The sequence below is a fragment of the Trachurus japonicus genome, chromosome 15 (genome assembly GCF_045865225.1).
Source record: "Trachurus japonicus isolate A0001 chromosome 15, Traja_1.0".
NCBI classification, from domain to species: Eukaryota; Metazoa; Chordata; class Actinopteri; order Carangiformes; family Carangidae; genus Trachurus; species Trachurus japonicus.
This window is the reverse complement of record NC_140921.1, coordinates 30,236,037-30,249,717: the sequence shown is the minus strand read 5'-3', so window position 1 is coordinate 30,249,717 and position 13,681 is coordinate 30,236,037. Positions and strand designations below refer to the sequence as shown.

At 43.3% G+C, this 13,681-nt stretch overlaps 1 protein-coding gene across 1 annotated transcript in view; it reads left to right on the top strand.

The window, feature by feature from the left end:
• The first annotated feature begins 185 nt into the window (after positions 1–185).
• Positions 186–13,681, top strand: part of fbxw4 (F-box and WD repeat domain containing 4) — a 65,024-nt gene continuing 51,528 nt past the window's right edge. The window contains exons 1-5 of the mRNA XM_085800939.1: positions 186–417; positions 3,036–3,131; positions 4,137–4,322; positions 7,286–7,418; positions 7,555–7,640. Coding sequence (XP_085657065.1) covers positions 233–417; positions 3,036–3,131; positions 4,137–4,322; positions 7,286–7,418; positions 7,555–7,640 — 686 coding nt within the window. The 5' untranslated portion in view covers positions 186–232. The remainder of the gene's footprint in view (positions 418–3,035; positions 3,132–4,136; positions 4,323–7,285; positions 7,419–7,554; positions 7,641–13,681) is intronic.

Below are 13,681 nucleotides of genomic sequence, written 5' to 3'. Positions count from 1 at the left end.
CGTCATCACGTGTCAGCGGACGGCAGCCATGGCTTCCTGTGTGCTCCTGTGTGCTGCTCTGTGAACCATGGAGCCCGGTTCTTCAGCTTTACCTCCTGTTCTCACTGCGGACCACCTGCGGGTCTGACACACACACACACACACACACACACACACACACACACACACACACACACACACACACACACCGAGACCCAGACCCGGACCCGGAGTGGGGGGGCTCAGCCTCACCATGCTCCTCCTGCAGCTGCCGGAGGACGTCCTCTATCACATCCTGTCTTACTTGGACTACAGGTCTCTGAGTCGTCTGTCCCAGGTCTGCAGGAGCCTGTGTCGCTTCGTGAACCGGGACGGGGTGTGGAGGCGGATCGCCAGAGAGTTTCTGAACACGGGGATCAGGCGGGACGGGACGGACATGTAAGAACCAGGCTGTGTGTTAGCTCGGTTAGCTTAGCCCCCCTAGCCCCCCCTCCGTCCCCACAGTCCACCTGGAGCCGGTCTCTGCCTGACAGGACCACCGTGGCCCCACACAGTCCAGACCAGCAGCGTGGCTGTCCTGACTCCCCCCACACCCCGGGGTAATGATGTGCTGTTTGCCCCCCACTGCTAACCCCCACTGTACAAGGCTGTAGCATTACTTCCTCACCAGTACCCATAGCAACCAACCAGTCCTCCACAGCTGATGATGATCACTCTGTTATTGGTCAGAACATCAACTGTCAGACAGAGGTCTTAAAGACACAGTGTCCTATGATGGAATAATAATAACAGGCCTATAACAATGACAGAAAAGAAAAGAAAAAACACTAGGCTACTTCACAACAAACAGAGGAGCTCAAAACAAACCACAACAGTTCAGCTCTTTAACCCAGATGTTCACCAAGTCCCTGTCAGAGGATGGAGGGTCCACCACTGATGATCATTTACACCAGTGAAGTATATTTCTAACAAAATGTGATAAATCAAATAATGTTTGTAGTGACTCCAGAGCTAGCTAGTAGCTGCTGCTAAAACTTGGGCTTTTATGGCCTCAGGTGATGCAGGGCCTCTGGGTAGGTCTGCTGATTAGACCAAAGAAATTAGAAATTTAAATTAAAGGTCCAGTGTGTAAAATGAGGGGAAAACAGTGACATCTAGCATTCAGATTCTATTATTTATCTATTAAATAAATGTGAAACTCATGAAACATGCTCTCTGTTTGGCTGGTTGGATTTTCCATTCCGTACAAACATGGCGGCACAAGATGGCGACACTCTCTAAGCAAGACCCTTACTATATGTAGCCTAAAATAAGAATTATAAGTCTATGGAAACTAAACAGATTTTATTTTATAGTGATGATTATACACTTATACATATATATTAATTGGTAGTATATTCAGATTTTGCCGATAAACCTTGACAAATTTTACACACTGGACCTTTAGCAGTTATTTATAAGTATATTAGTTTTATTATTTAGAAATCTTGAATAAACAGACACATTTCAGTTTGACCTAAAGTAAAGTGTTTCACAAGATGAGGATAAAGTGATGTTATGACCGTCAGACAAAATGTGTGCGGCACCATAACCTCTGGACTACCATCATGTGTTGTCATCACAAATAAAACTGTTGGTGAGAACATGAAATGAATATCCGAGTTGTTATAAACTGGAGTTAGCTTTAAGAGTTCAGGCTGCTTCCTCTAGTCCTCTGTCTCTCTACCTTAGGTGTTGTCATCATCCTATATCACAGGCACATGGCATCAGTACCACATGTCTGAACATACAACATGATCTGGACTTGGCTTGCACCTTCACATTATCATTGTCTTTCCATAATTTAGCATTATTTAACAACGAAGGCCCTTTCTGATGCACAGTCAGTTTGAGCCTGTTTCATGGACTCTGTGTGTATCTCCTCATCCAGTTGTTAATTTGTCTTAATCCAGATGTTCATTTGTCAAAGGGTGCACAGAGGTTACCACCTGTGTCAGATCACTGATCACTGGTCAGATGGCTCCATGTAAGGTAAATGCAGAAGATTATCAACATTTAGAATTTTATACAGATTTCAAACATCACTGCATATATCCTAAATGTAAACAACTATTGTGGTCCTGCCCAAGTATTCAAAGTCTTCGGTCCGTCTTCACAGGTATTGAAGTAAGTGCCACTAAAAGCTTCAGCTGATTTGTTTCTATGATCATTTTCCCTCCAGGTGTGGGTGGATCAGTTTAAAAACCCTATGAATATATTTTTTCTGTTGGAAAGAATAATTTACATTCATTTGAATTAGTTTAATCCAACCTGACATTATTTTGGTTTTATATTCTGCTTTTAGTGTAATTAGTGCTGTTTTGTCTTCTGTTACTGGTGAGCCAAAGATAATTTTCCAACTTGGTGGATAATGAAGATTTATTCTATTCTATTCTATTCTATTCTATTCTATTCTATTCTATTCTATTCTATTCTATTCTATTCTAGCAGCTTGCCTCTCTGTTGTGGACAGGAGTCATCAGTGTATTGCACACAATGAGCGACCTGGTTGAGGGTTGGTGTTGTCAGTCTGTGGCTGTGGCAGACTGGAGGAAAATGCTGCTGATGTTCCCGTTTCAGTTGTTGTAAAATAAGAGATCCAGATGCTAAATTATTGATCATGTTGCACACAGATGACATTTTCATTGCTGTTTCTCATTATTTATTTATTTAGTTATCCACTCATATTCATTTGTACTCAGGGACTTTACTTATTTACTTGTGCTGAGTTGATGTGATCAGTACAATATCTTCATCCCACTACATGCCGAGGGATGGATGTGTTGGTGGTTGTTTAACCTGCATCAGATGATGTATAATGAAATTGTTTATTAGGGTTAGGGTCTGTTTTTCTCTCTGGAAAAAAACAAATACTGAGAGATTTGTCTCTGTCTCAGAAGATCTGACAGTTCCTGCGTGTCCCCTCCTGTTAAAGACACTTGGATAGTTCCAAATGGTCAAAGTACCATTTTCATTATAATCAGACTTTAAAACCATCTGCCCTGTCTGTGTTGCAGATATCCCCACATCCCACTGAAGGAGAGAGTGAAGATCGCTCAGAACTGGACTGATGGAGTCTGCAAAAGGGCGATTCCACTTAAATGGAAAACAAAGTGAGTCATTTACCTACACACTTTGACCGAAACATTTAGCTGAACCGTTTTAAAGAAAACATATTAAGCCCCTTTTGCACAAATTATACCCCAAAGCCTAACCCCCTAACCACTGCTTGCCCCGCCCCACCCCTTCTACCCGTACCAGGTTGGGGTGGGGTTATGCAAATTTGAAAACTAGTTACATAATTGGATGACAATTGAGGAAATAGCTTGTAAAAACCACTTGGATTTCAACCTAGGGAGCCAATTGTCAATTGTCACAACACCCAAATATATGTTAAAGAGCCTTCAAAAAGTGATATTTCCATAATATGTCCCCTTTAAAGCAGATATCAGTGGAATGTTTTTGTTAATATAAGTCCTAAATAGTCCTATTTTCCGTCAGCAATCACTTACATGAAGTATTTCAGCCTAAACACGAGTCTCTCCGTCACTCTGCTCTGCTGTAACCCGAGGAGAAAATTTTCCTTGTGGGATACAAGTGTTATCCAATGAGGGGAGAGAACGGCATGAAGGGCTGTGTGTGCAGCCAAGGGATGCGCGTGAATGTGGTGACGTAGCACGAGGACCAATTGATGCCTGACAAGGGCGGGGGCTGCTAACTCATGGTGCGTTCAAGGAAACTCGTACTTTGTGTTTTTCCTTCCTGTGAAGTCATACCAGTTCGATCTGGTACGAGTTCACGGGTCGGAAGTTACGAGTGGCCGTTATAGGGAACTTTCACAGACAACAGGACGGTAAAAACACGAGCTACGGGTTACCTGGAACGCTACCAAGTCGTAGTTGTGACTTGAAGCTGTAACTTACGGTTTCAAAAGCCTGCCTTGAACACAGCATTAGCCGAAACGGCCGTGCCACTGATATCTGCTTTAACTCTGATTCCAGTCAGTATACTACGCTAAGCTAACCACTAACATCCTATCAAGTCTAGCTCCACACTTCATACACAGACATCTTTTTTCAGTCATCATTTACCTGTCTCCTCCTTTGTCTCATCTTCAGACTGTTGCCGTGGTTGCAACTAGATGGGGACGTGCTGTTTCTGTCTCAGGCTGCTGATATCGGAGCGCATTATGTGCACCATGACTCAGGGAAACTCCAGAGGAAACCCTTTGAAATCTACTCAGGCCACAGTGGAGACGTGTGTCACTTTGTTCTGACCGACTCTCACCTGATCAGCGGTGGAAGGTACAGTAGCTGTAGATGAACAACAGGCGGTAGTCGTTTGTGTTTCCTGACTCAAACTGTTGCAGCAGCTTCAGTTTGCTTGGAGCTTAAAGGGATATATTCCGGCGTAAATTTAATCCACGGTCTAACACGCTGTGACACTGAGTAAGAGCCCCCCCCTCGAGAGATCAAGTTTGCCACACGCAAACTTCTCTAGTTGTAGCAACTTCAGCAATTCAATTCAATTCAATTCAATTCAATTGCTGAAGGCCGCATGATGGCAAAACACTGCTGTCTATTTCTCCACAAGCAAACCACGATCAAAAAAGCCACTCATAGCCACAAATAGTGTTCAGATCAGCACCAAACTTCATCAACAGTGAGTGCCTGGTTCCTATTGAAAAGAGATGAAAACACAACTCACACACTCTCCTCCAGCCGCTTGCTCCTAGTGTGGAAGCCCTGACGAGTTAATTACCGAGTGCAGTAGAAAAGTAAGGAGTCCAGTGACGTTTATTTCCAAAAATGCACACATGCTTTGCTGACTGTGTGTAACACATGCGGACAAACGGGACCGCATTGGTACATGAAACATGATATTACGTTAGCTCGTTTATTAAACTATGCCTGTCCTGAAACCTCCCGTTTGCTCCTGTGGTAATCTCTCTCTCAAGTGTATGCATAGACTTAGACGTGTGTTTGTGTACCTGTCCGTATGTGTGTGTATCTACCTGAGCATGGGAGTTGCTTCACTTACCCGCTCCGTAGTTACCGCTTCTAGGCCCGGTACGACCCGGCGCGACCGGACTCGGTGAGGCCGTAGCTCAGGGCGTCCCCGTCGCTACACGGCCACAGCAGCTCCACAGCCGGCCAGCTCGCTCCACTCGGCACTTGGTTCTTAGTTCATTTGGTGTGTGACTCCGGTGCGGTGTGTGGGTGTGTGTTTGTCGCCAGCGTGGTCTCCCCTCATGGAGACCTTCTTCGTCTCGAGACCCCGGAAGTCGTCCCTCTCTCTTCCGCCTCCAGCCCAGGTGATATGGGTCAACCAAACTCCGCCCACTCATTGGGTTAAGTGAGCTACCTCCCATCTCGTGATATGTTTCTGTGTTGTGCATTTATGGATCAGTCTACCTTGACCTCACCTAGCCCTTACACTTCACCTGCTTCACATCTCCCATGTGAGTTCATAACACTGTGATAGTTTGAGCAACTCAACTTCATTTCCCTGTCAACACTTGGTAGTTATTGTTAGAAACAGAGAGGGAAACACATCAGATCAGGAACACTGATGCACTCGGTAATGGACTCGTCAGGGCTTTCCCACAACCAGCAAACCGACTGGAGGAGAGTGTGTGAGTTGTGTTTTCATGTCTTTCCAATAGAAACCAGGCAAAGCTAGCAGGTGTTTGATGCCTCGTATTATGGGCTGGGACCCTATTTGTACTGTTGATGAAGTTTGATGCTGTTCTGAGCATTATTTGTGGCTATGAGTGGTTTTTTTGGTTTGCTCATGGAGAAATAGACAGCAGTGTTTTGCTATCATGCGGTCTTTACTAAAGTTGCTACAAACTAGGGGAGTATGCGGTCGGCAAATGTGATCTCGCAAGGGGGGGGGTCTTCTCTGTCACGGTGTGTTAGACCATGAATTAAACTTACGCGGGAATATCCCTTTAAGTTACTCTCCAGACTTTTTTTTTAACTTTCAAGAAACACTCTATGATATGAAAAAAAATATAATATTTTTTGTCTAAAATGGATTTCTGCTATATAACTGGGTCTGAACCTTATTTACTCTCACTTCCTTATTGAGAAGTCAAAATGAGGCCTTAAGCTCCGCCCACCACCTGCTTGCTCCAGGTTGACAGGTGAGAGCAGAGAGCATCAAGATGGTCAGAGGAAGAAATATCAGAGAGACTCAGCCAGAACCAGACTCAGAGGAGTCAAAGAGGATGAATAAGATCATAAGGATTTATCACGAACAAATAAAGATCAAGATGATCAATAAACAGTATGGGGAAGAAATGCTCAGTTCTTTTAGTTAAAGCAGAAGTAAGCGATATTTTTGTGTTAATATAAGTCTTAAATAGTTATATCTTCCGACGGCAATCACTTACATAGAGTGTTTGGACCGAAACTCTGGACCGAAACTCTGCTCTGCTGTAAGCCGAGGAGAAAACTTTTCATGTATCCTACAAGTTTTATCCAATGAGGAGAGAGAACGGCATGAAGGGCTGTGTGTGCAGCCAAGGGATGCGCGTGAATGTGGTGACGTAGGGACGAGGACCAATAGATCCATGACGAGGGCGGGGGCTGCTAACTCCATCGCTGACAAGAAGTTATGGTGCGTTCAAGGCAACCTGTAACTCGTGTTTTTCCGACCTGTGAACTCGTACCAGTTCGATCTGGTACGACTTCACGGGTCGGAAGTAACGAGTGGCCGTTATAGTGACTTTCACAGGCAACAGGTCGGAAAAACATGAGTTACGGGATGCCTGGAACGCTACAAAGTCGTAAGTCGTGACTTGAAGCTGTAACTTACGGTTTCAAAAGCCTGGCTGGAACGCAGCATTAGCCCAAACGACCGGATCGCTTACTTCTGCTTTAAAGGGAAGTTGCAGTATCACAGTCTACAGAGTCCTGAGAGTTACAGTTTCAGAGCAAGAGCGAGTTTTTATTTTATCATCCAGCTCCCATATTGGTATAGCAAATACACCTGCAACTAAGTTCTCCAAAATGCTTGAACAACCGACCGCACCTGCCATGGACCTGACAAACTGTGCAGGTGAATGGTGGAGAATGGGTCTCAGCAAATAAAGATCTGATTGTTTTCCTCTTTGTTCCAATGGATCAGTTCAGAGATAAATAAAAGCTATTCATGGTATTATTCATGAAAGCTTATTCTTATATACGGTAGTCCCTAGACTGTCTGAACAGTTCTGTATATGTCACAGTCTGTTAATATCAGGCCCCTCTCTGTCCGTCAGTGATGGCAAGATCCTGGTCCACAGCAGGACCAGCGACGTGTCGGTGGCGCTATCGGGTCACAACCAGGAAGTCAACTGCCTGGATTCTAAAGACGGACTCATCATCAGTGGATCCAGAGACCGAACAACCAGGGTCAGAACACTTCTACAATTCAGACAAACTGACATCACCTCATTGCAGTGTTACATTTCACCTCAGATTCAATTCATTATGAGCTTCACTGATGTCAGCTATCATCTGTGCTGACTGGGGACCTCTGATTCTCTAGATTTGGACTCTGACGTCCAGCGGCCCCAGAAGCACAATCGCCATGTACGACAGAGTGTGGTCTGTTGCTATTAGTCCAACACTGAGGTAAGCATTTATTAAGAATCACTCAACGAAGAGCTGTGACTGGTCACACATAGAATTTCCTACAGTAATGTAGTTTGGTACAGACCAGATCAGGTAGAAATGTGTGTTGATCTGTCCATTGTATAACAGGGATAGTTCAACAGTTTGGCAAATTGGCCCATTGCCATAATCCCTATAGTTTTAGGAGTAGGTTCCTTTAATCGTCGGTGCAAGCTGTTTTTAGAACGGCGGAGCAGAGCCGCAAGCTGCTCAGAGCTACGCTATGGAGGCTAATGGGATTTCTTGGTTTCTCCAAAACACTCTCGTGGACAAGTTGTGACCTGCACATTCACCACGCTATGAGATAATAACAGAACGTTACCAGACAGAGTTGTTTTAGAGGGAAATTCATGCAGCTGATGTCCCATCGGGGGCAGTTTTTCAGCAAGCAATCTCTGCATTTGCCTCGAAAACAACTCCGTCTTGTAATGTTCCGTTATTATCTCATAGCGTGGTGAATGTGCAGGTCACAACTTGTCCACCAGAGTGTTGTGGAGTTGTTGGATTGTGTATTTGATGAGGTTGATGAGGGAAACGCATCCTCCGTAGCGTAGCTCTGAGCAGCTCGTGGCTCTGCTCCACTGTTCTAAAAATAGCTTGCACCGACAATTAAAGGAACCTACTCCTAAAAGTATAGGGATTATGGCAATGGGCCAATTTGCCAAAACGTTGTACTACCGGTATCCCTTTAAGGTCTCCTCTATATCTGATTTCTGTGGTCTGGGTCGGCCTGAGGTTTAGTTGAGGTGATGGTTCAGCCTCCTTCTTTTCTAACATTTCATCACGCTTCTCTGATCATTTACTGTAAAGCGAGTGTGTGATGATCTATAACATTTAGGCTAATGGATCTACTAGATAATAATAATATAAAGGTGTAAATACCAGTTTGCTGCAGCCAGCACCTCTGATTTTTCATGTCAAGGTTATTAATGTTATCATCTGTTACCTCTGTCTGGATTTGTGGCCTCACAACTCACTGACAGCTCGTGTAGTTAAAAGATAGGGGGGAAAATAGCTAATTTAATTCATTAATTTTATATTTTCCACAATCACAACTCATCCAAATGTTGTAGTTTTGTTGAAACCAGATCTGTACAGTAAAGGTGATCAGGTCACCATGGTGACTGTCAACCTAAAGATTCCTCAGCTCTGATGCATGTTTACATTTTTGACATCATACGTAGCTTGTTTGAGGAGGCCAGTGTCAATGACTGACTGACTGATAAAGTGATGTCATTGGTCAGCTGAATACCTCAGGACTGAATGTTGAATTCACAGTTTCCCCATTGGCTGTTGCTCTGTTAAAATGATTTGGCACAAAGGGTTTCTATTGTGTGATCAGGGGGCGTTCGCAGGCAGCGTTTCCATCCAAGCGCCTTTGTCATGACATTTCCAGACTCTTCAGACCCTCTAGCAACTTGTTTTGTGACCTAGCAACCTTGTGTCCATGCTAGTGACTTTTTTGGACAAACTTACCAGCGCTATCCTGTGAATGGCTTAAAGTGACAGCGGGTTTAACATGTCACTTTTAGCTAGTCCTTAATTTGGCACACTGACCATGCATAATCCAGATATCTTGGTTTTGAACCAGTCTTTATATTTTAATGTTTGTATTTTAGTTACATATGCTTTTATTTATGGTTTACTTCACTCTGGAACAGACGGTTTAGATTGAACTCACATGTATAGACAGTAAAGATCAGAATATCCAGACCAGCCTGAGAAAGTGGAGCCAGACTCTCTGCAGTGGTGGTTGAGTGCTGGCTTTGATTACTCAGCCATGTTTGCACTGAGATACTTAATAAGACACACTCACACGCCCTCGCTCACATTGATGACATGCAGTCAGACAGATGCAGGGCGCTGTAACAGTATCTCGGCTGCAGCACCTGCTCGTCCGGCGGAGACGCAGGTGATGGTCCATCTGGCTGCGGAGTGGAAACATCACAGGTCCGGGGGGGTTTCCCACCTCACTGGATAACTGTCTGCCCTGGATTCATTAAAGCAGAGTGCAGTAGTTAATGGTAGCTCCCTGTTCACAGTATGACGCTACTTTCTTTTCATTTGTTTCTATTATTTAAAGCAGTTTGTAAATTAACACCTGTTAAACAGAGTGGTCTCTGCTTAATTCATTTAACTTAATTACCTGCTCTTTACTGAATTCACGATTCAGAATACTTTATTAATCCTAAAAGTGCAATTCAGTTCCGCAATCTAACCCATTCATTAAGAAAGAAGAATAAATAGACAGACACAATAACAGTCTCATCTCATACCTCAACCAGGCTTCAGCATTAACATGCCAGAGACACAGTGTGTGCAAAAAAAAGCAAAATCAGTGCAAATCAGCAAATTAAAAAACACTGCAAATTAACCTGTTTTTACATCTTTTGCCATTTGGAGCGAATTGGTAGCCACACTTCTGTCAGTCTGCCCCAGGGCAGCTGTGACTACACCTACCTTACCACCACTGGTGTGAATGTGGTATGAATGAATAATGGTTTCTGTAAAGCGCTTTAGGTGCCATGAAAAGCGCTATAATCCAAGCCATTATTATTATTATTTGTATTCATTATGGGGTTTTTTTTTGGCACTAAACCCACTGAAAGACAAAGACAGCTGTGTGCTGCTCTTGGTGTCCATCACACTATTTTAGGTTTAAACTCCTTCAACTTACTACTCTAAAGCCTTTGGAGAACATGTGTGTGTGAAAGGGCAAAAAATGGAAACATATGGAAATGATGCCATACTAGAGTCGCCCTCTGATTGGATCTCATCAACCTTGACCCCCCAGTGGTGAACAAGACATGGAAAACAAAATAAGTGACCTTGTTGTTGCTCAGGTGTCATTGAGCTACGTCCACATCAGGTGGATGAGTCAGTCTGTTAGTTTCTCAGGTGTGTCTGTTCTTCAGCAGAAGCATTTACATAAATACCTAGAGCTTACTGAGAACCCACTGTGTTGATGAAAACATGATCAGAAAATACAAGTCATGAAATACTCATTTTATACATTTTATAACACTGAATGTGACCCTTAAAAAAATGATCTGTGTCCTCACCCTGGTTATTATGTGCTGTTAGGATCCATTCATTTCTAAATGTATATTAAAATAAACTTCAAGCCTATTGGCCCAGTCTTAATCCAGTCACAGGTCAGTGTTAATAACTGAGGAGCAAATCAAATATCCCCGTCTAAATCCAGAGCTACTGCTCCTCGGAGAATCAGAAACCCAGTGTATGTGCGTACATGCATGGTGGCCCAGTCGGGCCGCTCCGGGCCTGGAAGCGTCTCTCAGATCTGAGAGGAACAGGCAGATTATCCACATCATTAATTCTCCAATTTGCTGGCTGAAATAGCAGACTGTGCCTCAGCCCGCTGCCCCCTCATAATGGAAACCTGCCTGCTACCTCTCACTGACCAGCGGCCTGGTTAATTAAAACTCCTCTGGAAACCAGGTGTCAACCCACTGATATACCTATTAAAGCAACTTCTGCTCGGCACGGCCACTAACTCGCCCCTCCAGCTGGTTCCTGTGGTTTATTCACCTCAGTTGTCACAGAGGGAAGAAAGAACAAACCACAGCGATGTAGAGCGACGAGCGAAAGCCCTACAACACACAAGTTAAGCTTAACTAAAGCTGGAGGTGTACACAACTGTTCTAGTGGAGTCAATGTAAATCTGCTCAAGCTTGAATTTTACTTGCTCAAGTACAGAACAGAAACCTAAATATACTATACTCAAGTGAACGTACTTCTTCACTGTCCACCCGCATGCACACACATTATATTATTATTATACATCAATCAATCAAACATACAGGAAGCAGCTCAAAGTGATTTACATGATAAAAAATAATAAAAACAGAGAGGACATACATGCATGCACACATTCACACACCCAAAAATTTAAACACTGAGTTAAATACTGAGGAAATGCTATCTTGCACTCGACAGTTTGTACTTTGCAGTGGGTAGAACACAAGAGAGTGGATAAAAACTAATAGGTAAAAACAATAAAATAAATAGATAAAATAAAATATGTAAATATTTATTTATATATACACATACTGTATATTTACTAAATATACAGTATGTGTATATATAAATAAATATTTACATATTTTATTTTATATAAATAATTCAAAGGAATAAAAATGGAGACACTAGATACTGGAGATACGTTTAGATCTAATAAAACAATAAGAACACTTAGAAACACCAGACTCAAAAGCTAGGTCTTCATGTTGCGTTTAGGAATATCCACGTTCTGTCCTTAGGATGTGGGCCGTAATGATAAAAAGAGGCCTCACCATACATTTTAGTAAAAACTTTTGGAATGATTAAAAGGCTGCTGTCTGAAGACCTGAGAGTTCTCTGTGTTAGATAAATAACATGCACCCAGCTAGTTGAAGGTTACAACCAGGCAGCGAACAGCTTACATGCAATTGGCTAAAACACACACTATGAAACATCCTGATACCTCCATAATGCTCGTCTGTACTGACCCAAGTGTCCTGAAGCTGTGACATGAAAAAGTTGTTTGGAAAAAAATGTGATCTCTGTTTTGAGCCTTTGTAGTTGTTGTAGTTGTAGTAGTAGCTCCCAGCGGCTCTGTTGATGTTTGTGCGCATGCGCAAGATTTTCTGCAAGATGTTCTTCCTTCTTTACATCATACATTCAATGGTTTACAACAACGAACAAACATCTCGCAGTGAAGTGTCCCTTTAATTCAACAGTGGTGGGGCGGTGCGTGGCGCAGTGGTTAAAGCGGCCGCCCCATGTAGAGGCTACAGTCCTCAACGCAGACGTCCCCGGTTCGAATCCCGCGTCGGGCAGACCTTTCCTGCATGTCATTCCCCCTCTCTCTGCCTCCCCCTTTCCTGTCTATCTCACTATGGCAAAAAGGCCAAAAAATATACTTTAAAAAAAAAAAAAAATTCAAAAGTGGTATGGGCTCGGTATCGGCCGATACACTACAGTAAAACCAGGTATTGGGAGCGGCACTGGGACTAAAAAAGCTGGTGTATCGGTGCATCCCTAATATACGTAAGCATAACACTGAAAGATCCCCACACTGTACTGTAAACAAACATCTCATCCTCCCTCTGTTTCCATCCCTCTGTCTCTTTGTGTTGTTGGTCAGAGATATCATCTCAAGGTCTGTTAGCCAACATTATTGTGGCTGCGGTGAAATGCCAAGGCTAGTGCGGGGCGGCCGCCCCCGTCCTCACCCTCTGCTGCCTCGGAACAGAGATTGATCCAATCAGTGTCCGTGGACCTTGGCTTTCCTCACTCCTGTTCCTTTTTTCCACACCATATTGTGTTCACACTGCGTGCCCTCTGATGGAGCTCGTACTGGACAGAGTCAGTGAAATCTGATGCAGCACTACAGGAGGGAGCAGGGGTGGGACAGGGTCAGAAAGGTTGATCTCAGTTGTTTTGATCCCCCTGTAGGTAGTCCCTACTCACTGTGCTTTTCACTAGTTCCCTTTACTCATCATTTTTACATGAGGAATATTTACACATATATTTATATTTTGACTCTATCATCTGATCATCTGCAAATTAGTAAACTACAAAGATGAAAATCTACTTCCTGTCATGTGATATGTGTTTTCATGTCTGTTAGTATGGAAGTAGCCTAAGAAATAAAACTGAGATTACACAACTGTTTACATCCCTCATGTTTAGCTGTCGTCTTGGCACATTCAGTATAATATAATATACAACAACTAAATTAGCAAGGAACCACTTCTTCTTGTTTACGCAGATGTTTCATTCAGTAATCACTATCAGTCACTTCCATTTTTATGTTTGAGGATTAGTGGATGAATGAGTGAATTTACCTGGTGAAGCTTCTGGACACGTCTTCATTCATCTCTTCAGTTCTGTCAACATCAAACAGCAACAGACAACGCAGGTTGAGCAGACAGAAGGATCATCACAGCTACCTGCCCTTTGACTGTCTACTTATGAGCCACAGTCATTACAGCTCTCTC